The sequence below is a fragment of the Elgaria multicarinata genome, chromosome 2 (assembly GCF_023053635.1).
Source record: "Elgaria multicarinata webbii isolate HBS135686 ecotype San Diego chromosome 2, rElgMul1.1.pri, whole genome shotgun sequence".
Lineage (NCBI taxonomy): Eukaryota > Metazoa > Chordata > Lepidosauria > Squamata > Anguidae > Elgaria > Elgaria multicarinata.
Window position 1 is genome coordinate 130,246,989 of NC_086172.1, and position 24,508 is coordinate 130,271,496.

General features: G+C 42.6%; 1 protein-coding gene across 2 annotated transcripts in view; it reads right to left on the reverse strand.

The window, feature by feature from the left end:
- The window catches only part of TYRO3 (TYRO3 protein tyrosine kinase), an 87,285-nt gene extending 63,266 nt beyond the window's left edge, over positions 1-24,019 (reverse strand). The window contains exons 1-3 of one of the 2 annotated variants that reach the window (XM_063117685.1): positions 23,856-24,019; positions 12,929-13,112; positions 7,143-7,243 (exon numbers count right to left, since the gene is read on the reverse strand). In XM_063117685.1, coding sequence (XP_062973755.1) covers positions 7,143-7,243; positions 12,929-13,112; positions 23,856-23,949 — 379 coding nt within the window. In that variant the 5' untranslated portion in view covers positions 23,950-24,019. Of the gene's footprint in view, positions 1-7,142; positions 7,244-12,928; positions 13,137-23,855 lie in introns of both variants that reach the window. The other variant, XM_063117684.1, reaches the window with a different exon arrangement.
- Positions 24,020-24,508: the final 489 nt, after the last annotated feature.

The window sequence follows — 24,508 nt, forward strand, 5'->3', positions numbered from 1 at the left end:
CATGGCTGCTTTTCATTTATAAAACTCAGGATAGTGCTGCATAAGTCTGCTGTGTAAACTCTACTTTGGCCCTTACTGTGTTACTCTTCCAGGTATCAAACGCCACATGGGTTTTGCATAAAATAGTATCTTGTTTCAACATTGGGAACCAATTTAAAATGACAGCTTATTTTGTTTTAGTTCCTAAATAAGAAGCATATCATAATGCTAAATCCAATAGCCCCCCAGCTGTTTTGTAAGGTAAAAGCAATATGGTTTAGATTTCAGGTTACGAAAGCAGAAACTTTTAGCTAAGCAATCCCCTGAATAAGCTATAGAGAGAGAGTGTTTTTATAATGAAGGTTGAAGTCTCTTTGTGCATAAAGTTTGACACACCCATAACCCAACCAGCTCTTAGGCAGCAGACTTTGTGAAGATCAGCAATGTTGTACAGTGGTTAAAGATATGAGCAAGTTAATGGTAAGGGGATTTATGAGTGTATAGGGTTTTACATTGCTATCACAATATGCAGTAACGGGCACTAATACGGATGGCTTTAAAAGGGGATTAGACAAATGCATGGAGGATAAGGCTATTGATGGCTACTAGTCCTGATGGCTATGTGCTTCCTTCAATATCAGAGGCAGTATCCTTATGTACACCGGTTGCTGTGGAACATGGGCGGAAGGCTGCTATTGCACTCGTGTCCTGCTTGTGGGTTTCCCATGGGCAGCTGGTTGGCCACTGTGTGAACAGAATGCTGGATTAGATGGACACAGCAGGGCTCTTATGTTCTGACGTTCACAATGATCACTAATAGGAGGAATCATGAACATTTTCTCTCCATAACATGGGTAAGAATGCAGGTGTGGCTTATTTGACATGATAAAATAAACACAAGGTTATATATACATCTTCAATTGTCCTATGATGGATGTTGCTTTCCTATGTTAACAGCTGGTAGGGATGTATAAAATTGGGGCCAGGGTAGCTGAAGGACCACCTCCCCCTGTATGAGATTGCCTGTAATTTGAGACTTTCATCAGAGGTCCTGCTGTGTGCCGCACCACAAAGAGAAATTAGGTCAGTGGGTATGCAAGACAGAGCTTTTTCTCTAGCAGCACCTCAGCTGTGGAATTCCCTCCCGAAGGAGGCCAGGCTGCCTCCATCTCCTTTAAAGTTCAGGCTGCTTTGTGGGCCCACATTGCTTTGTGGGCCCTGGTGGACAGAAAAGAGATATGCAAATACTTTAAATAAGTAACATGGAGGCCCCCTGTTCCATTTCATCATTATATGCAGAGTACTGACTCTGCCCTAAGTTGTGCTCTGGAGGTCTTCCAGCTTTACTTGGGGAACTTCTAAAATTTAATGTCGTAATCTTCATATGTGCAGTTCTCCCCAGTTACATTATTATTATTATTATTATTATTATTATTATTATTAGCATTTATATACCGCCCCATAGCTGAATCTCTCTGGGTGGTTTACAAAACTGTTTGCATTTTTTTTAAAAAAAATCCTGAATGGATGAACTGCATCCTAGAGTAATGAAGGAGCTAGCGGAAGAACTCTCAGAACCTTTGTCTATTATCTTTGCAAAATCATGGAAGACGGGTGAGGTGCTGGATGACTGGAGAAGGGCTAACGTTGTCCCTATCTTCAAAAAGGGCATAAAGGAGGAACCTGGGAACTACAGACCAGTCAGTCTGACATCCATCCCTGGGAAAATTCTGGAGCAGATTATAAAGAAGTCAGTCTGTAAACACCTTGAAATCAATGCAGTGATTACTAGAAGCCAACATGGATTTGTCAGGAACAAATCCTGTCAGACTAATTTGATCTCATTTTTCGATCGGGTAACCTCCCTTGTGGACTGTGGGAATGCTGTGGACATCATATATCTTGACTTCAGCAAAGTTTTTGACAAAGTGCCCCATGAGATTCTGATTAACAAACTAGCTAAAAGTGGGTTAGATGGAACAACTATTAGGTGGATTCACAGTTGGCTACAGAATCGGACTCAAAGAGTACTTATCAACGGAACCTTCTCAAACTGGGGAGAGGCAACGAGTGGGGTGCCGCAGGGCTCAGTCCTGGGCCCAGTGCTCTTCAACATTTTTATTAATGATTTGGATGAGGAGGTGCAGGGAACGCTGATCAAATTTGCAGATGACACAAAATTGGGTGGGATAGCTAATACCCTGGAAGACAGAAACAAACTTCAAAGTGATCTTGATAGGCTGGAGTGCTAGGCTGAAAACAACAGAATGAAATTGAATAGGGATAAATGCCAAGTTCTACATTTAGGAAATAGAAACCAAATGCACAGTTACAAGATGGGGGATAATTGGTTCAGCAATACTACAAATGAGAAGGATCTTGGAATTGTTATAGACTGCAAGCTGAATATGAGCCAACAGTGCGATATGGCTGCAAGAAAGGCAAATGCTATTTTGGGCTGCATTAATAGAAGTATAGCTTCCAAATCGCGTGAGGTACTGGTTCCTCTCTATTCGGCCCTGGGTAGGCCTCATCTAGAATATTGCGTCCAGTTCTGGGCTCCACAGTTCTGGGCTCTACTTTCTGCTCCAAGAAAGACGCAGACAAGCTGGAGCGTGTTCAGGGGAGGGCAACCAGGATGATCAGGGGTCTGGAAACAAAGCCCTATGAAGAGAGACTGAAAGAACTGGGCATGTTTAGCCTGAAGAAGAGAAGATTGAGGGGAGACATGATAGCACTCTTCAAATACTTAAAAGGTTGTCACACAGAGGAGGGCCAGGATCTCTTCTCGATCCTCCCAGAGTGCAGGACACGGAATAACGGGCTCAAGTTAAAGGAAGCCAGATTCCAGCTGGACATCAAGAAAAACTTCCTGACTGTTAGAGCAGTATGACAATGGAATCAGTTATCTAGGGAGGTTGTGGACTCTCCCACACTAAAGTCATTCAAGAGGCAGCTGGACAACCACCTGTCAGGGATGCTTTAGGGTGGATTCCTGCAATGAGCAGGGGGTTGGACTCGATGGCCCTTCCAACTCTGCTATTCTATGATTCTATGATTCTATGTACATTGTTTAAGGTCACAGCACAAAAAGGAATCTTGATATAACCATGTAATCACATCTAGTTTCCTTATTGAATAATAATTTAATTAGTATATATTTATAAATTGTAGGGGGGAAAAGATGTTTCATTTGAATATTGGGGCAAATTATGAATGGACAGCATTCCAGACAAAGTCCAGAACTCAAAAAACAGAAGGATTGCTAATTAATTGCTGCTACTTTGCAACCAAGATCAGATAATATGGGGGGATCTGGACAAGGAGACATTCTTAAGCATTTCTACTATTTATACCTTGCCAGGCCAAATGACTGAAACTAAATTTTGTCTTGAGTTGGGCGGCCATTTATGCATCGCCCAAAAAGAGGAAATGCATCACTAATGGTGCAGATTTGCATAAAATATGCATGTGCTAATTTATATATATATAGATAGATGCAAATTTAGAAGTTGTGACTATGATTTAAACAGAAACGCAAAGCATCTCACCATAATGAGGAAGACTATGACAAGGTGATCTGTGTGCCTCCTCAGTCTGCTAAGCGTTGATGGGCAAGTTCAAGGGCCCTGATCTCCCTTCTCAAGGTTCTTTATCTTTAAATTAGGCACGGCACGGCCTGAAAATGATGTCTTCAAACAGAAGTCCTTCATACAGAGGACTGTCCTCTGTAAAACAGGACGCATGACCACTGCTGTCCTAATGTAGCTATGTGAGGGTACATTCTGTAGTAGGAAGTTAACCTCTGCCACCCAGATGTTTTAGACTGGAACTTTCATCAGCCCCAGTCAGCATGGTCAATGATAGGGGCTCATGGGAATTGTACCCCAAACATTGGAGGATACCAGGTTGGGGAATGCTGAGATATATGATGTCAATAGGAAAGGGAACTTTGTTTGGAAATAGTTGTAACAAAACACTTGTGCAAGTCAGACGTGTCCTAGCTCTTAATAATACATGTTGAAATCAAGTATTCACTATGGGATGGATCATGCAATACTTTCCACCCAATCCAGCACATCACATGAAGGGGAATGTGAGAGCACCCACCCAGCACATTGTCCCCACATACACCAACTCTGTCCATTCACACTGGGATGGGGCATCCAGATACAGCCTGGAGTTTGGCTGCCAAATGCAGGCTACTGCACCTCTCTTAATAGTAGGACCGGCCTTATATGCGTTCAGAACAAGGCCTGAAATGCCTTTCCTTTTATGGGATATGAACAAAAGAAAGCTCATGTGTTCCTTTGTGAAACAACAACCTCAGAGATAAAAAGCTTTAAGCCCAGTCTCTAAAGAAAATGTAACATTTACAAGAATTTGTATATCACTTTTAATGTCAAGGGGCTTTAAAATATTTAATTGTTTGTCCTCACAACAATCTTGTAATGTAGATCACTGGTATTCCATTTTTTTTAGAGACAGGAACCAAAGCTGAAGGATATTTGTTTTGCTACACACTATGTTTGTGGTTCAATAGGGATTTGAACCCAGGACTGCATCTAATATTTTATTCACAAAGTCTTGTGCAGCTGTTCCTTCTCTCCCTTCAGCACATTAGGAAGGAAGGACAGCTTAAAGGAGCCCATAAAAGCTTCCTCTCAATCCCTGGGCTATGTGGAGGCTTATCTATGCTGAGGGAGCATGGGAAGAATGACAGAAACTATGTCAAAGTGAGAGAGATTATTTGGAGGAAGAGGAATCTGTGTACCAAGACTGTGTACTGGCTGTATTCATTTGTGCTCTGATGTGTCCAGCTGGCAGCAGGGGATTGCACATATTTGGTGAATATTAGAGACGTGTGTATATACAAACATACACATATACCCAGGATGTTTTTACATCTATTCCTTACCTTCACTTTCCCCTATTTTCTCACTCTCTTCAAAATGATGTCCCTCTCATACACGCCTGTCTTTTTTTGATCCTAGAGATAACTGGGAAACTTCCTGGGCTTACTATACAGCTCAAGGATTTACCACAAGCTCCTGTATGTACCCTAAGCTCCTGGATTGGGAAAAATAGGCATTTCCTTTCTCTCCAGTATGCCTGAGAGAGTCTGTACATCCCACCTTCTCGCCTTCCAAAAAATAAATCACTATAAATTCTCTAATGGCGAGGAAAGATTAATGTTCTGCATGAAAAAGATGAATACCTGAAGCACCACAGTACTCTGAGCCCATGCTGGGACACTGATTCAGCTATGAGTCAGACAGAAAAGTGCTGCCTACTGCATAAGCAATGTAGCCCTGTTGCAGATAGGCTGCTGCAACGCAGAATCTCATCCAGACTTGACATGGCTAACTTTATGAGATCTGCTATAATTATAGCCCAAAGAAAACCTACCACTGCAAGCCTTAGGAAGCCACCAACCCACTCTCTACTGTGAAGCTTTAGACTATAAATTTAAATAGATATTAGGCTAGAGAACTGTTTGAGGTGCCCACTGGGTTTGAGTGTACATTTAGTGCAAATTAATAGGGTGCCAGTCCAAGCAAAACTGGTCAATGAAATCCTAATAAAAACATGGTGTACATGGTGTAGGGGTAAATAATGGAGGTCTTATGAGGTTCTTCCTGGCATTATTTGAAGATTTAAGCTGTGAGCTTAGGATAAAATCTACATCCATCAAAACATAGTTCTCTGTTAGGCAACAGGGGAAATCTTAAATCAGGACCTCCAGCAGACAGCCTCTGGTGCCTTACCTCCTGCACCAATATATATAAGGTGCCTGAACGCACACAACTACTCGAACCACTAGTGGAAAAGGATGATTAACAAGAAACCCATTTATTATTATACAAAAATTACAAAAAAGCTGATGTATCCCATAGTTAGACAATAGTGGTGTTGGGTACTATAATACAATAAACCAATGATTGGAATGCTATTCCTACTATAAGACAATGCAAGTCTATAATATAGCTCAACAAAGACACACTAACACACTTTAGTCTATTAAACACATTTGGCAATACATCAGTACATAAACATATGTTCACGGATATAATAAATAAGGTTTGTTCTTATTATATTTTATTCTTTCCAGTGTTGTAAGTTGTTGACAGGATTTTGCAATAAACTTCCCGTTTTCGCTGCTCAAGCTTCCTCGGAACAAACACCATATCAGGTTAAACCGTCAATTATAGGATATTCATCCTCAAAAAACTTTCTTGCGGGAGAGAAAACCCCTCCAATTGAAGGCGGCCTGTCTGTTTATGGTCTGAAGAAAAACGCGGAAAGCAGCTGTGTGTACTGGCTTCAAGGTGTTCAACTGAACTCAGAAGTCAATGAAAACATTATCAGGCTCTATAAAAGCTAACTTTCAAGCCGCCTCTCCTTAGTCTGAGCATCTTGCCACTTATCTGACCTTATCTGGTGCCACAATTTTATGATGTCTCTGCCTCTGGCCTTTTGGTTCTGGTCCACCCAATTTGGTACTGGACTGTCTCTGACCACATTAATAGATGCTTCGTTTTTTTGAGGTTTTTAGCCTGATCTAGTTTGTGATCTCAAGCTTCTTCATAACCACGTCTTCTCCCCCTGGTTCATCCCAGTGGCAGACACAGCCCCACAGCAACCTGTTGCAAAACTAAGCCACTATTTCTGACTTTTTAACAATGCTATCACTAGCATTATATTTCTCGATTTGTATGTTGCAAACATGTATAGAGAGACACCCAGAAAATAGACAATGCAGATCCTTGTCAGAAAGGTCAGATTCACATCTTGAAGAGCTCTCTTGACCTTCTCCATAGTTAATGTGTCTGACATCCTGCTGATCCTTCTACCACTACAAAGAGGCATGCCAGCATCCATATTCTACCTGTTTCCTACCCACATTTTCAAGTACAAGTCAGAAAAATCTAACACTGGATGTGCTCCATATTCTGCAAAATTAAATGCAGAGCGAAAATGATGTAATGGGCTCTTACAGTTGCCACCACTCTCTTCTGGTCCTTAGCTGGCTCACTATGATAGCATAATTGGTCATAGCTGCACAGACATGGGAAATGGGTCAACATCAGTCAAGCAATCTTCTCTCACAATTTCTACATGCAATTGACTTGTGTGCTGGACATAGCAACATAGCCCCTTACCTTCCACAACGAGCCACACTTGCTGCGATTCCTCCTTCTTCCCATTGGTCTCAACTTGGCACCAATACTTTCCAGAGTCTGTCCGATCTACAGATTTCAAGCTAGAGAGTTGAGAGAAGGATATAAAATTGTAAAGAACCTGGCACAAAACCAAGTAGCTGTCATTACAAAGTATTTCAAAACCATCCCGTAATCTACAAACATACCATCATTTGAACCGTTTCTGAAAGGGAAAAGCCACGATGAGATATCTTCCCCTTTCAGCATTCACAGGAATATTGTATTGTGAAGGCAGTCATACGAACCTCTGAAGATGTCTTATGGTGTGAGACCCTAGGTCCCTCTGAACCTGAAGGGGCACCTATTTCCATATCAACCTGCCCATACCTTGAGATCTTTTACTGAAAACCTCTTTTAGGTTTCACTAAAAACTTTTCTTTTTCCTAAAGCTTTTAAAACTTGATGTTGTGCGGACTTTATACTGTTAGTTTTACCCTACCCTGTGCCTGCTTACCCTACCCTGTGCCTGTTTGCCTTCTCTTCCCCTCCTTATTGTTTTACTATGATTTTATTAGATTGTAAGCCTATGCGGCAGAGTCTTGCTATTTACGGTTTTACTCTGTACAGCACCATGTACATTGATGGTGCTATATAAATAAATAAATAAATAAATAAATAATAATAATAATAATAATAATAATAATAGGTGCCTCCTTTCTTAGAGGTAAGATGCTCAGTGAAAAAGGCGAGGGCTTTTTTTCAGTGGTGGTTCTCCAGGTACAGACATCCTCTCTACAGAGGTCCACCTACATCAATGCTGGAATCCTTTTAGTGCCAGCAAACATATTTCTGCTTACCCAGGCTTATTAATTTACTGTACATCATTTTTATTGATTATATTTATTGTTTTATGGTTGTATTCTTGCTTGATGATCAATTCTACAGTGCCCTAAAAATCAATTTCAATACATGAAATCTACCCCACTACTCGGCCTTTCCCAGCTCTGCCATCTAAGATCATGTGAGCTGAAGTGCAGGTTTCGAACCTGGATCCTTCTGCAGGCATAGCCCATGCATCACCACTGATTTTGGGCCCTTCAGAAGCGGTAAGAACAAGCCATTGTTTTCCAGTGATGGTCTTTCCCTCATGGCCACTTTTCACTTTGATATAAAGGAAAAGTGAAGTCCATGTGGTGACCCATCCACCTGAAATGTTTGTGTGAGCAGGTCTCACAAAGGGCTCTTCAGAAGAGGATATCAGTCAGTCAGTGCAAAGCGTGTAGCCTAACACAAGTGATAGAAAATACAGCTAGAAAAAATGTATTTTCTACATGGGACAGGGGGAAGCCCTACCCTTCTTAAAACAGCTGAGGAATCTTTGGCTCCAACACCAGCAAGATAAGTGCTTATCTAGAACTACTATACAAATTAATTAACCAACTGCCATGCAGTTCCTGTCTGAAGAAAGCAAGAGAGTTAACTAACTCAATGGTTCCAGGAAGTCTAATTGTTTTCAACGTGGAGGCTGCCAAGCCACCCAAATCTTGATACTGAAGTTTGAAAACATGCAGAGAAAGCAAATGTGTCCATTTGATGAGAGTGAAGAGGGTGGCGCAAACGTTCCCACATCAAGATGATGACTCAGGCGTTGGAACTCTTCTTCTCTGACCTTCCTTGGCTGCACAGCTGAAACTTAACAAGGCTCCTAATGAACTCACTTCTTTCTTATTGGTGAGGGAAAACACCCCAACCTACTGCATTCACTGCAAAGTGTTGTTATCACAGCTTTAAAGCCCAACCCAAGGAAGAAATTGCCCATGAAATTGTCCCCAGTTGCCCATGTTAAGACACATATATAGATTTTTATTAGGGTGATCGTATGAAGAGGAGGACAGGGCTCCTGTATTTTTAACAGCTACATAGAAAAGGGAATTTCAGCAGGTGTCATTTGTATCTGGTCAAGAGGGCAGGGCTCCTGCAGCTTTAACTGTTGTGATGATGAGGGAATTTCACCAGATGCGGCATATAAATACCTGCTGAAATTTCCTTCTCTATGCAATTGTTAAAAGATACAGGAGCCCTCTCCTCCTTTCCATATGGTCACCCTATTTATATTAGCCTAAGGAGCCTATTGAATGGAAAGACCAAGTCAGTCCAAGCTGACTTCCAGCTGAGTCAGATCATGGCAGGATCACCCCATGGTGCAAACATGATTCAGACTGGGGAGGGACTGGGGCACCCTGAGCGTTCTCCGATTCACCTCTCAGTTTGCTCAACCAGGCATCAGTGCAACTGTCTATAAGGTCTTTAATTAGGATCGCTGCCAGAGGTGCAATTTTAACAGCACTGGCTGTAGCGCAGGGGTGCATTATTATTTTTTATGTCAAACAAGTACTTACAGGAGCATAATTTTATTGCAAGGGTTCTGCTGGGAATTCAAGATTTTCAATAAGCTATTAATGCAAACAGACTCAGGGGAGAGATGTTTCAGAATAGCTATTGCTTCTACATTTAAGAACATAAGAACTTAAGAGAAGTCATTCTGGATCAGACCAAGGGTCCATCGAATCCAGCATTCTGTTCACACAGTGCCCAACCAGCTGTTAACCAGGAACCAGCTGTTAACCAGAAACAAAGCCCTATGAAGAGAGACTGAAAGAACTGGGTATGTTTAGCCTGGAGAAGAGAAGATTGAGAGGAGACATGATAGTGCTCTTCAAATACTTAAAAGGTTGTCACAGAGGAGGAGGGCCAGGATCTCTTCTTGATCTTCCCAGAATGCAGGACACGGAATAACGGGCTCAAGTTAAAGGAAGCCAGATTCCAGCTGGACATCAGGAAAAACTTCCTGTTAGAGCAGTACGACAATGGAATCAGTTACCTAGGGAGGTGGTGGGCTCTCCCACACTGGAGGCCTTCAAGAGGCAGCTGGACAACCATCTGTCAGGGATGCTTTAGGGTGGATTTCTGCATTGAGCAGGGGGTTGGACTCGATGGCCTTGTAGGCCCCTTCCAACTCTGCTTTTCTATGATTTTATGATTCTATGAACTCACAAGCATGACAGCGTACAAGAGCACCCGCTCACCCATGTTCCCCAGCAACTAATGTACATAGGCTAACTGCCCCTGCTCCTGAAGGTAGCACATACCTATCAGGACTTCTAGCCATTGTTGCTGTATTTCACTGAACTTTCAAGGAGTCTCAAGAAAAATGCCGAACCCTTTTTTTCACACACACAAAGCAAACTACCCTTGAATATTATACCTTATGATAATTGACCCAAGTGTAGCAAGTTTGGCTTGATCTAAAGGATGGAGTAAATGTGCTGGAACATCTCTTGTGGGGGATGACTAAGGCTTGGTTTGTATGACACATCCTCCTCTCCCAACAGGGATTCAGATCTGGCCTCAGAAGTCTGATTTTAATTAGGGCATTTCTTTTATTCAAAGACAAGGAGAGAGGGACATGGTTGGAATACATGAGTGCAAGGAATCTTTTAAGTACCTCTCAGAATCTAACCTTCCCGTGTTGCTGCAGAACATGTTGGAACAAACAAGGTGAAAGGGGGCTGTAAAGCCTTCTGTTTCATTTGCCTTCAGAAAAAGATGCTATAAACACAGAGGCCAGGAGAGGGAAAGACACGCTGTATCAGAACGATACACCATGAGCAGGAAGCAGTGGTGGCTAATACAACGCATGCTGCCATTCTGCTTATCTCTGGTCTTAAGGAATCACACTGGGGAATTAACCGGGTGAATGGTTTCTCTGGGTTCTCTCTGCTAATAAAGCTACCAGCTGAGACAAAATGCTGGGCTGACCAATTCAGGTGTCAATTTACAAAAGTTATTCTAGATCTAATTCAATCGGCTTTGTTTTAATGCTACATCACATTTTATTACATTCATTTTATTGTTTCTATTCCATAAGCTGTCTAGAGAACGTTTAGTTACAGAGCAGCCTATAACTATCATAAATAAATAAATACAGCGGATGGAAATTCTGACATTTTTGAGAGCCAGTGTGGTATAGTGGCTAAGGTGTCGGACTGGGAATCGGGAGATCCGGGTTCTAATCCCCACTCGGCCATGGAAACCCACTGGGTGACTTTGGGCCACTCACAGACTCTCAGCCCAACCTACCTCACAGGGTTATTGTTGTGAAGATAAAATGGAGAGGAGGAGGATTATGTTTGCCGCCTTGGGTTCCTTGGAGGAAAAAAGGCGGGATATAAATCTAATAAATAAATTAATAAATTAATAATAATAATAATAATAATAATAATAATAATAATAATTTTATGACAAATTATCTCTGTTCCTCACCAAAATGATCCCTTATTCCATGTCCAAATACAGGATGTAGGAAACATAAATTCTAGGGTAAGTACTAGGGTAAAGTTCCACTTCCACCTCCCAGCTTCACTTCCCCCACTTGTCCCTGCTCACCACTCTAGGATCTCTGTAGGCATCTGAGGAAAGCCCCTTCCAAACATACCAGCAAATGATCACCTTCCTCCAGCCTCCTGTTTTTAATATGGGGGGCTCAAGGTGGTCCAATATTAAATTAAAATTCAAAAGAGACCCCCAACTGTACTGAAAATGCATCTTTCATTAATATTACAGAATGGTAGAAGAACTGGAAGCTCATTGTTCAGGGCTCGGCCTCTTCACTTTCTCCCTCTCTTCGTCCTTTACATTAGTTCTCAGCGCAACATGACTTCTCCCAAGATGAGGCAAGCAAGACATGGGCAGTCAGTGGCTGGGGCTTAGAAATTAGGCTGCATCTCTTCCACGCTTTACCAGCTATCCTTGACTGCAGCAGAAGGTGGTTTTTGTTTCGTTTTTTGCCTGACCACCCCTGCAGAAAATCAGCCCCTGCCCCTTAGCTATTGGGCAGTATAGAAATGTAATAAATAAATAAATATTGGGTGGAGCTCTACATCCCCTGTACACCCTCTAATCTTTCAGTCCCTCACACCAAGATTCAAATTTTATATCAACGTTTTGAACAGAATGGAGAGGACAAAGGAGACAGTAATGGAGACCATGATTAATGGAGACCATGATTAGATGTGTAAGGTTGGGTAACAATCAGGGGAGAAGTAAAGAAAAGCTGTGCACTAAACTCATGCTTCATGTCCTGACCAGTGAAAGTGCTGTTCAGAACACCTCTGATTTCTGAACTTTTACCAAACTGCAACTCATCTGTCTTTATGCCTTTCTTCCCAGCTGTAGGAGAGGAGAGTAGCAACCAAGAGGTTGAGCTATGAATCAAGACATCCGCGGTTTGAACCTTGTCTCTGCCATGAACTTACTAGGTAGCCTTCAGCAAGCGACTATCCCTCAGCCCCAGTTCCCTCTCCCCCATCTACAGTATGGGGAATAATAATACTGTTGAACCTCACAGGGTTATTGTAAGGATTACAATTAGATAATACATGTGAAGGGCTTTGAACTACACAAACGATAAGAACTATTAACTACAAGAATGGGAAAAAGTTCAGAAAGGTCTTTCACATTCCTAGGCATGAAATGTTTAGGTGCCTAAGAAGGAAGAAAGGTTTGGGTGTTATTCCTGGGAGTGAACTGCATACTTGCACAGCTCATTAAACAATCTAGGGTTAGTCACTATCTATCAGCTTAACCCATCTCACAAGGCTGTTGTGAGGATAAGATAGGTGGGCGGGGTAGAATGCCACTCTGGGTTCCTTGGAAGAAAGGCAGAGTAAAAAATGTAAACACCACCAACACAATCTGGCATTCCCCATTCTATATATCACTCCTACCTAAGGAAACCAATCCAGTGTTCTTCATCTACCGGAATGTACACCTGGTCTACACTCTGCACCACAGCTCCATCCTTCATCCACAGCATCTCTGGCTCTTCCATTCCTTCGAGGCTGCAGTTCAGCTTCACAGGCTGCCCTTGGGACACTTTCAGCTTGACTGGCATTCCAGTAACCTTTGTTCCTGAAAGAAAGCAACCTCCCTCCTCTCCACACCCACAAGAGGGGAGCGAGGAGGGCGGGAGTTCAGCAAATTAATCAAAGTTGGTGGCCTGTCGCGCAAAACAGTCAAAAAACAAAATGCACATCCACCCAAAATGCCTCATCAGAGCTTTATTATATTTGTTGAATGATTCTAGGATGAGAGTACTGAAATTCCAGTTAGGAAATAACAGAGGAGGCTAAATCCAGGCAGACCTTCTTCTGCAATGTGCCAATTTGGAGATCAGCAGGGTAAAAGCAATAGAGTAGTGATCTGTGAGTGGCACATACAGATGTAGACGGTATCATTGCAACAGTGCCCTGCCAATGCTTTTCAAGATGTTATTCTCAGAACAGTGGTACAATCCCATCTAAGTTCCCTTTGGATTTTTGACTGCTAGGTAATATTCATGTGCTCTTAGGAAATCATGGCTTTTGATCTATGCCTATGAAAAGAACTGGCTTTTTTTTAAAAAAAAGACAAAAAAGACATGCATTCAAGGGGGTGTTCAGTGCACAGTTTCCCTTTATTGCAAACGCTCCCAAGCAGTGGGAAAATACAGTGAAAGTAAAGTCTGATTGAGAGTTTCGCCATGAAAAGAAATACAGAACGTACTTTTTCTCCCTCTCTCTAATGTGTGGTATGGAATTACTTCAACCAGTAGCCAAGCAACCCCCAAACCTAGGAGACAGTGCCAAATTCTGATATCATCCCTCACTTGGATGGGTGTCGCTAATTCACTTGCAGGTGGTGGCATTGCTCAGATTTCTTTTGGAATAAATGCCTCAGGGCCCTCAAATGTGCTGAAGTGGGTGGGTGGAGAGCAATTGCTTCCATAAGAAATGAATGTATGTAAGATATTAGCATGCACAAATACTGAAGCAGGCTCAAGGAGCCCTGGGGAGAAAGATGAACATATGTGGGAATGAAGAAAAAAACAAGGTGGTAAATAAGCAGCAAGATAGAAGATAAAAATGTAATAACTAGTTTCAAGAGAAGGCCAAGCGTCTTTTGTTATCCGTGTTGTAAACACTGGGAATTGCTGTCAGCAGAAATGGGAGGTTCCAGCTGTCAATTTTCTATCAGATTATTGATGGTTTTCATCACAACATTCTTATTTTTATTATGACTATTTTGTATTTATTTGGTGTAAATGCTTTATGCAATGTTAATTTTGCTAACCACTTTGATAGATGCTGATGGAAAGGGGGATATAAACTGAATAGATAGATACATTAAATACATTGTCTTTTCAATATTACAGCCATTGGTGGTTTACTACATTCCAACATGCTGACTTTGGCAGTAGCCGGTACCAGATCTTCCCTAGAACATTTCCCTGGGCCATAACAAGCTGCAATATATTCTTCTAAAGTATTTTCTCCATTACATGCATGCACTTTGATTGTCCCATATAAATACATGTTTCTTATTTCCCAGCCCTATTGAGCATGAAACTGCAAAAAGATTTTTCATTTTCAAAAACTGCAGAACCTTCTTTCATAAAAACAAAAACCCAAACACTGGCAAAATATTTTTTTCCTACCCAACAGAAATAAAAGTACTCATTCAGGACGGATGAGTTGTTAACCAAACCCTGCAACCACTGCAAACTTGCTTAGGAGTCAACATGCTGTTGTAGTAAAATGTTATTGTAAGCCAGCCTGGAAATTTTGAATTGAAGGGCGGTATAGAAATGTTAAAATTAATTAAATAATTAATAACTGCCCAGTGACAGTAGGCATATTCTCAACTGCCCTAATTATATTTTGTATAGTCTCACATCAGCCAGGTCCACTTTATTTATTACAATTATCCCACCTTTTATCCCCTTGCAAGGAGCCCAAGGCAGCTTAGATGATCCCCCTCCTCTTCATTTTATCCTGATAGCAACCCTGTGAGGTAGGCTTGGCTGAGAATCAGTGACTGGCCCAAAGTCACCCAGTGAGCTTCCATTGCTGAGTGGGGACTAGAACCCAGATCTCCCGAGTCCCTGTCCAACACTCTAACCACTATGCACACTGGCTCATTCTGTGTGTATATACTGAGATTTTAAAAAGCAAGAGCTATATTACTCATGCGCAGAGTTCTGTGCTCCATTATAAACAACAATAAAAAGAAAACTGTAAAAAGAAAGGATTCTCTACACATATGCCACAACATCCAAAAATGTACATTCCTAACATGGCCTGGCCCATGGCAAACAAACAAACAAACACCTTTTTGCACTGTACCTAAAAAAAGATTCTGTGTCTTGCACATGCACAGGTCTGTTAGACGTGGGCTTGGAGATCTCCAATAGGCATAATGAGGTAACACTGACAATTAGGGCATACGTGAGTCAGGGGTGGCTTGGGCTCATCTTGCTTGATGAGCCCAAGTCAGCACTCCTTTGGAGAATCCAAATGAGGATGTGATCAATGGGGCAGTGAGAGCTGGACTTTGGGGTCCAAATCCAGAAATTTGCAGCCCACGCCCCAATAAACTCTCTATCAAGAGCGGCAGGTGAAGTGCTGAGCAGCAAATGGTCCCAGCATCAGCCACTTGGGTATGTCAGATTTTGCAGTTGGGCCGCTGGCTACAAATGCTCATTTCATTTTTTATTTATTACTTTTAAGAAGTAAGAAGTGTTGGATCTGACCAAGGCTCGATCTAGTCCAGCATTCTGTTTGTACAGTGGCCAACCACCTGCCCACAGGAAGCCCCTAAGCAGGATGTGTGTGCAACAGCACCCTGCAGCCTATGCTCCCCAGCAACTGGTGTGCATCGGCATACTGCCTCTGATACTGGAGATAGCATACAGCCCTCAGAACTAGTAGACACTGATTGCCTTCTCCAGGGATTTCCCAACCCCCTTTTAAAGCCATCCCAATTAGTGGCCATCACTACGTTTTTGGGAGTAAATTTCATAGTTTAACTATGCACTGTGTGAAGAAGTCATCCTTTTTATCTGTCTTGAAACTCACACCTATCAAGCGCCACCTCCCAATGCCCCCATTTCTGCTGGAGTCCTCCCCAGGTTCAGCACAAATTTATTTATTTATTTATTTATTTATTTATTTATTACATTTTTATACCGCCCAATAGCCGAAGCTCTCTGGGCGGTTCACAAAAAGGCCTGAAGAGGATTCCAAGTGGGTTCAGCTGAACATACTTAGAATCTTCATGCCGCACTCAGATCTTCAACCTGAATATGTGAAGGCTAGGAGTGGAGGGAGCAGGGATGGCACACACAGGAACTTTGGAGCCACCTTTCAGTCATTCCACTCCACTCATTGCTTCTGTTGGCCAAACATTTGTGATGTGTTCTTCTTTGCAGCCTCAGAGCCAGGGCAAATAGAGCCGAAGTAACAGAAACTGTAGAGAATGCAACTCCCTACATGAATGGGTGACTATTGTTGCAGTGACTATATTTTCCTTTCTGACAGATGAAGCTCAAGCATAGGCATCAGGAGAACTGCCACTGGGAGAAGGGGGCGTTAGGTGGAGGCATTCATAATGGAAGAGCACCTATGTCCTAAGTGTTAGCACTTAGAAGAATTGCATCTGTTTGTCCTCTGTAGTACTGCTTTCAAAGGCAGAGGGGCCTGAAAAACATTTATTTTATTTTATTTATTGCATTTATATCCCACCATTTTTTCCTTCAAGGAACCCAAAGTGGCATGCATAATCCTCCTCCTCTCCATTTTTATCCTCAAAAAAACCCAACCTTGTGAGGTAAAATGAGCTGAGAGTCTGTGGCTGGTTCAAAGCCACCCAATGAGCATCCATTGCCAAGTGGGGACTAGAACACGGATCTCACTAGTCCCAGTCCAATACTGGGTCCAATACCCAGTCCAATACCACTACACTACAATGGCTACAGTACAAAAGGTTGGTAACTCTACTCCTCTGTAAAGCTTTCAAAATCCACTCCAAAACTGATGCTCTTCAATAAAAACTGCAACTGAGATGTTGGAGAAATCTATTCGGGGCTTGGAGTTTGATAACATTCCCTAGGCTTCATTTCGGTTCCCACTGTGGTGCCCAACTCAAAGCAGTTTGTGGATTTTCCAGAATCTTTGCACATTTGGGGGGGGGGGGGGAGTTCTGCTATTTGTACAAATTTCCAAGCAGTTTGCACAAGTTTCGCCCCCAATTTGCACAAATTTCACAACTATGGCCAAATTTGCATAATTTGCGCAAATGGCAGAACACCCCCCTGCAAGAAATGTACAAAAAAATTCCTTGAGCCTGGGGAACAGGCTGCAGTGTGGCTCACAGACTCAAATCAAGTCATACCATGGAACTCCGCCAAGCCAAAAAAGTACCAGATTTCCCAGTGATGGCCATCCCTAAGCGTGACCATAACCTGACAGACACATAAGTGGGTAATTGCACCATGTTGCTCTTGCCCCCTGGCAATGCCACTGAATGTCCCCTCCCACTGCTGGCAACAATCAGACTTATGCCTTCCAGCAGCGGCTTTAGCACCCTTCCTAAGGGAGTCAAACATATGCCACTCTACTCGGTTATTCGTTGGATGTTCACTGTACTGCTGGTTGACCATATTATTGTAACTATGGCTTAGTTCTCACCGAAGGAGCAAACTAGTGTCCAGACTATATCATTTCAGATGGGTGGGTGTTTATTTATTTATTTATTTATTTATTTATTACATTTTTATACTGCCCAATAGCCGAAGCTCTCTGGGCGGTTCACAAACTCTGGGCAGTTTATGTGAAGGAATGCTCCTCTACTCAGAAAACTAGCATGTCAGGGAAAAGGCTGGGCAAACTGACATCTAATTTCCTATGTCAATGGAATTTTTGTATGGAGGTTCATTCAAATTTGTTAGCAGTCTATAATGGTAACCCAGATACAGGTTTAACACCCAGGCCACAGCTAGACCTAAGGTTTATCCTGGGATCATCCAGGGTTCACCCCTGCCTGAGCACTGGATCTCCTGTGTGTCACCTAGGTGAACAGGTTTGACCCCTGGATGATCCAGGGTTAAACCTTAGGTCTAGCTATGGTCCCATTGAGACTTGCATTACACTGGATCCTAGCATACAAGGCATAGCATCAAAAGATCATCCTGCCTGCCTATGTATAACACTGTTATATTCACATTCCTAAAACAAACCAGCAATTGCTCATACACGATATTGCGAAAGTAACTAGGGAATGTTTGGCTGAGAAACAATTGTGTAAATAGAAGTCTGCTTGGGCAATACTAGATGTAGCCCAGAGGCAGGACAGCCTTACAATGGTTAGTGCAGACCACCTGGAAGTAAACTGAGGACGTTTTCAGTGGTAGCACCCCAATTTTGGAATGCTCTTCCCGAAGAGGTATGCCTGGTAGCTACACTGTAGTCTTTTCAGTGCCAGGAGAAGAACTTTTATTTTCCCAGGGTTTTCAATCTTATAAATGTTTGGTGCTTTAAAATTCTTTGCTAATAATGATCTCCTGTGGTTTGATTTATGATGCTGCTATTTTTGTTCTGTTTGAGAGTTTTCATTTTACTTCTTTTTATGGTTTTACATTTTTACCGTAAATCACCCAGAGTACCTTGCTTATTGGGCAATATATAAATATAAATACTGGAGATAAATAAAATAAATCTGCACAACATCTGTACTGTTCACACCAAATAGTCTCTCTACATGAGAAAAGTATTTTGTTCTCTTATTGGACTTTTAGTAGATTAACAGCCTGTGAAACCACTGGTTCCCATACCACACTCTTAGTATTTTTTCCCCTTTTGTTGTCCCTGTTAACTTAAAGGAAATGGATAGGAGCAGTGAAACTAGAAAATGATACTTTGCATTTACACACAACATTTGTTTTGTGGCTAAGGAATTAATCACATCACTGAGAAACATGACCTAACCCTTATTATTTAATTCAACAATGGCATAAATTATGTGAATGTGTGTGTGAGAGAAAGAGAGCATCATCCATCTTATAATAATGCTGAAACAGTCATGTGTCATATACTTAAACTTCATGCATGAAATGGCAGGCAGTGAAATATAAGCAATATCTTGTAGCCACAAAACTGCTCAGTAATCCACTTGGCTGAAACAGTTAATCATGAATAAACTCTGCTATCTGAGGCAACTTAAGATGTAGGTTCCCACCCTTGCTGAGATTCCAAGGAAACAAAGTGCAATTTACACTTGTAGGAGAGTACTGGACAAAGTGCAAGAAGGACTAGTTTTCAAGATGGGGGGAAAACAGGGATTTTCAAAGGACCAATTGGATATACTTTTCGGTCTTGATCAAAGAAAATGAATGATTGCTTAAGACAAAGTAGATTTGGAAAGATCAGAGGCTAATATGAATACATATTATATGCATGCATATATACATATACATACACACACACATATAATATCCAATTTTCAGCCATGATCGTTACCTAATTAAACTCTTACTCACAGAGATAATTAAAACCCAGTCATTAATGTCTCTTCACAATGTAATGAATATGGAAATCAATTGAAGTTGCTCAATTAGGAGGAAGAGCTTAATAATTCTCATGGATCTTGACTCAAGGAGCAGTGTGGCTCTTAGCCATACACCTTTCCTAGCCAGATGGAAATTGCTTAAATATTCAGCACAAATTATGCAACTCTATATGAAAGCATTAATAAATACTCCTTAATGTTTATATCAATACATATAACATTATTTGCTAGCTGACAGCTTGACAGCATAGAAAGTTACTCGAATTGCTCTAGCCATAGGAAAGGGCCAAGTCTACCTATTGAATCCCACATGGGCAGGAAGCAAATGGCTGCCAGCCTCACCATGCCTGTCCAGCTGTGAAGTGTTTCTTGACACTAGAAAAAGGAACAGCCAGGATTGGAGAAGAAACACTTCACATTCTTCTTTTCTGAAAAACACTCAGCTGGATCCAGTACAACTCTGTGGCCTCCTTGTGGGCTGTGCTTCCTTTGCAGGCTTGGCTCCTATGGGTCCCTACCATTTGTAAGCCACTATTCCCTAACCAATTAGGAAATAATTTTGTATTACCCTATGAACTAATTGCTAGCTAGACCTGACAACAACCGACTGCTACCAGATGCCTTTGCACTGCAGCTTATTAAGTTTCAGTCTCTGCAAATGTTGATTACCACTAGCAAAAATACATTCTTAGGAGAGAAAAATGGGTGACTGGAGACATGTGTCTGCATAAGGAACAGCCACTAATCCTTCAAAACATTTTGGCTCAGTTCAGACAACACGTTAATCAGTGCAGTGTGAAAACTCCACTCAACGGTTGAGTTTCTAGGGGGTACTTCTCACACAACATGTTCTAACTCCACCGTTGTGCGACTGTGGGCTACCACAGAGTTAAGTACAATCCAAATATTATTGCATGATTTGTCCAATATCACTTCCCAAATAGACATTGCCAGCCCAAGTTATTTTACTGCCTGAGATGGAGAATAAAATGGCACCCATTCCATGCACAAAAGCCAGTTAGACTCGCAGTTGAATCTTACTTCAACACTGGCAACAGGATAGCCTCCTTCATCACACTTTAGAACAGCAGAAACATGTTGTCTGAACTGAGCCTTTATGTCAGCTGCTTCAGACATGCAAAGACCAGAATCCCGGCCCTATGGATCTGGAGGGTATTTCAGAGTTGGTGTCTCCATGCCATGAACATAATATGTGAGAGCTATGTATTATGTCGATCAACCTTCTAATATGGGGAAACTCCATGCCACTGCCACGCATTCTTAGGGCCGCTTGTACTGACATGGAAGCTGTCCAAGCAAGGAAGCACACGGTACAACTCTCACACATGTAGATTCCTCACTGGCAGCAGCATTTCCAGTAGGTTCTGCTTGGCTGCCGTAATAGCTGAATTACCAAGCTTAGAACCCCTGAGAAACCATAGTCCTTTCTCACCTTCCCATATTTTGTCAAAGAGTTGCAGACCTTGACTGGCTGGGAGCCATATACAGCGCTTCCTGGATTTGGTCAGTCATATTCCTGGCTATGGTATTGTCAGGCTGATACATAGGGAACTGTTATATGGCGCCGTAGAGAATTGTCAACCTGGTGCCAGTGAGTCAGGACAATCTTTCTCCTTTCAGACTTGTCTTCATTCCCATCCACTTACGTCTGCTCCTTGCCTCTTGCTTACAGGTTGCTTTTGACTCAATACTGACTCCAACCTTCACCCACTCAACCACACTAACCCTCACTGGACACTAATGCCACATGGATCCCACCTGGAATTGCCAAGTTCATAACTAGGACTCCCATTCAGTGGGGGAATAGACCACTGGAGTCTCAGCAGATGTCTTTAGCGATGTTAATGCAAAAGATTTTGTCTTCAGGTGAGGAGCCAGCAACCTAAACTCAAACAACTGGCCTACAGCATCAGATCCACATACACATGGGCTCCTGTCCTACCAAGCAGGTTACTAACTAGATACATTTTTGACACTATGCTATTGAATACCCTTTTTTTGGCTAAGTCAATTCAACAGGAGGATGAGAACTTAAATTCGCACTGGCTCTGTTCAGAAGACCCCTTAAACCATGGCTTTAATCACAGTGAATAAGGCAAAAAGCCTTATTCACCATGATTAAAGCCGTGGTTTAAGGGGTCTTCTGAACAGGGCCATTGTAAACATTTAGAGCCTGCATAGAAACATTAGCCAGCTTCCTATCTTTCTCCCCTACTGAATCTGCCTATTGGAGGTGAAATTGGGGGACACCTGTAGAAACAGACAACTACTTGTCAATATAATTCTATGCATGTTTCCTTTGAATTAAGCTTTGCTGGATTCAATTTGGCTTACTTCCCTATTGTGTATTTAGAATTGTAGCATCAATTGAGTTAGATAGAGGAGGAAATGTTATTTTCAAATAGTTCTGCAAATCCAGTGTACTGATTCACTGGACTATCTCTTATTTTGGGTATCATCACTATAGGACTAATGATGAGGAGCACTGTTTATTCCCAAAATATTAAATGAATGCAAATGGAGTTATGAGCTCACATGTGAATCCAAGTTCCCCAAAGTTTTTGTATTGGTGATGGAGGTGTGTTTATGACCATTTTGAAAAACACATTTCTTGGCTTCAAAATATTTTGTCACATTGATGAATGTCTGGAATCAAATCAAATATAGAAAAGGAGACCCTTCCTCCATATAAGAACTACAGCTAATATTCAGATATGGAAACATAAATATAGCAGCCAAAATCCTTAGACACATTTGAAGTGCAGAGCCAATAAGCAACCACTAAAATAAACATTCCCAATGAGTATTACTCAAGTAAATATTGGTGGTGTTATAAAGGCGAAACATTTAAAACAACTGTATCCATGGAGTAGCTGTCAAAGTACGACTTTAGAGAATATTGAGCCATTCATAGATGTTTTGATCCCCCCTTCCAAATGTGCTAACCACAGAGAAGTCCGTTTGAAGCCAGCTTATGCTGCTGTGTCCTCACTTAGGACTTCTGAAAATGCAGTAAGGCCACCTATGGAGGGGTTTAGACAGGACAAAAGTGTCGGACTGGGAGTCGGGAGATCCGGGTTCTAGTCCCCACTCGGCCATGGAAACCCACTGGGTGACTTTGGGCCAGTCACACACTCTCAGCCCAACCCACCTCACAGGGTAGTTGTTGTGAGGATAAAATGAAGAGGAGGAGGATTATGTACGCCGCCTTGGGTTCCTTGGAGGAAAAAAGGCGGGATATAAATGCAATAGGTAATACATACAATACAAGGAGAGGCAACCTGGTGCCTTCCAGAAGATTTGGACTACAACACCCATAATCCCTGACCACTGGCTATGCTAGTTGGGGCTATGTGTGGTCCAAAACATGTGTGGGCACAGGTTGCACAGGCTGCCTGTGCTAAGCACTCAGTTTGAAAATGGACCACTTCATCTAACAGACAAGGCACTTAGGTGAGGAGGATCACATGTCACAAATCGTGACTATTCCAGGAATGCATTCACTCTCTTTACAAGAGTTGGTTTCCCATACTGTTGCAGATAACTATGGGAGAAAGGGGGGGGGGGAATCTCATTCAGAGGATACACAAACTGTGCCTCCACTGCAGGTACTATTCATTAATACAAAGTGAGGGATGAACTAATCAAATATCAAATATCTAAGCTACTTATGAAATAAAACTCAGGGATATTTCGAAAAAAGAAGGAACACATCCCCCCCTAATCAAGTTTGGTAAGTTGTTTCAGCTCCGATTAGCAATTACGAAAAGATTTAGGCCAGTTCCACAACACCCTGAGAAGAAGGAATGCGACTACCGTAGTTATAGCGGCAGCGGGGAGTCCTTATTCTTGCCTCCTCCTAGGAGTCTCTTCCGAAGAAGAAGTAAATTGTCAACAGGAGTTTGTTTTTAACCGACCGAATCGGAAATCTTAGGAAAGACCAGAGGGTAGGTGTGCAAGAGGGGGAGGAATCCCATTCCGCGAGCAAATCCATATTATATTTTAAACCATTGTCCGAACCAACCACAGAAGAAAAGACCTGAGCAACTGCCAAGGAGTCTGAGAGCTTCCACCAGGGACAAACTTGGGGGTGGGGTGGGGTGGGGGGCAACCCCAGGGGGACGGGGACGGGGGTGGGATGGATGATATCTATGCTCCCACCTTCTCTGCCCCACCCCCACCCCCGCTGGCTGGGAATTGCTGGCTGAAGGCTTTCTCCGCTTCGGCCAAAGAGCAGCTGAGGAACCTTACCTGTGACCGCCGCGCCGTCCCGCAGAAGCAGAGCCCATAGTGCCGGCAGCAGCAACAGGAGTCCCCGGATCTGCATAGTCTGCTTCATCTCCATCTCTTCCACATCATCATCTTTATCATCATCCTCCCAGCTCCCTCCAAACCGGTGGCCTCTCTTCTCTTCTCTTCCCACCCCCAACCCCAAATGAAATAAAATAAAATAAAAAGGAAGAGGAGGGGGAAAAAGAAGGCGGAGAGGAGGATGGGCGGATGGCAAAGGAAGAGGGGAGCCGAAGCGACGATATCTTTAACTAAAGGTGTCTCCCTCGGAGAGCGAAGAGTGGCCCGGCCGCGTCGTAGGGGATCTTTTCACACGCACGATCTGACCGGGCAAGAAAGAGAGAACCTGAGGTGGCAGATTCAACCACCGCACCGCTGGCTCGGCTGATTCCTCTCCTCCTCCTCCTCTTCCCTGAGCTTGTAATCCAATCTCCCGGAGCCGAGAAGGTCCCCCCCTGCCGGCCTCCCTCCCGCAGTACACAAGAGTTCACTCGGCGACCACGGCTCGGCCAGGCTCGGAGCTCCCTCTCTCTGCCGCCGTCGCTGTGACTTCCTTCTGCAAGTCTCCTTCGCGGTGCCTTCCTCCTCCTCCTCCTCCTCCTCCTCCAGGAAAT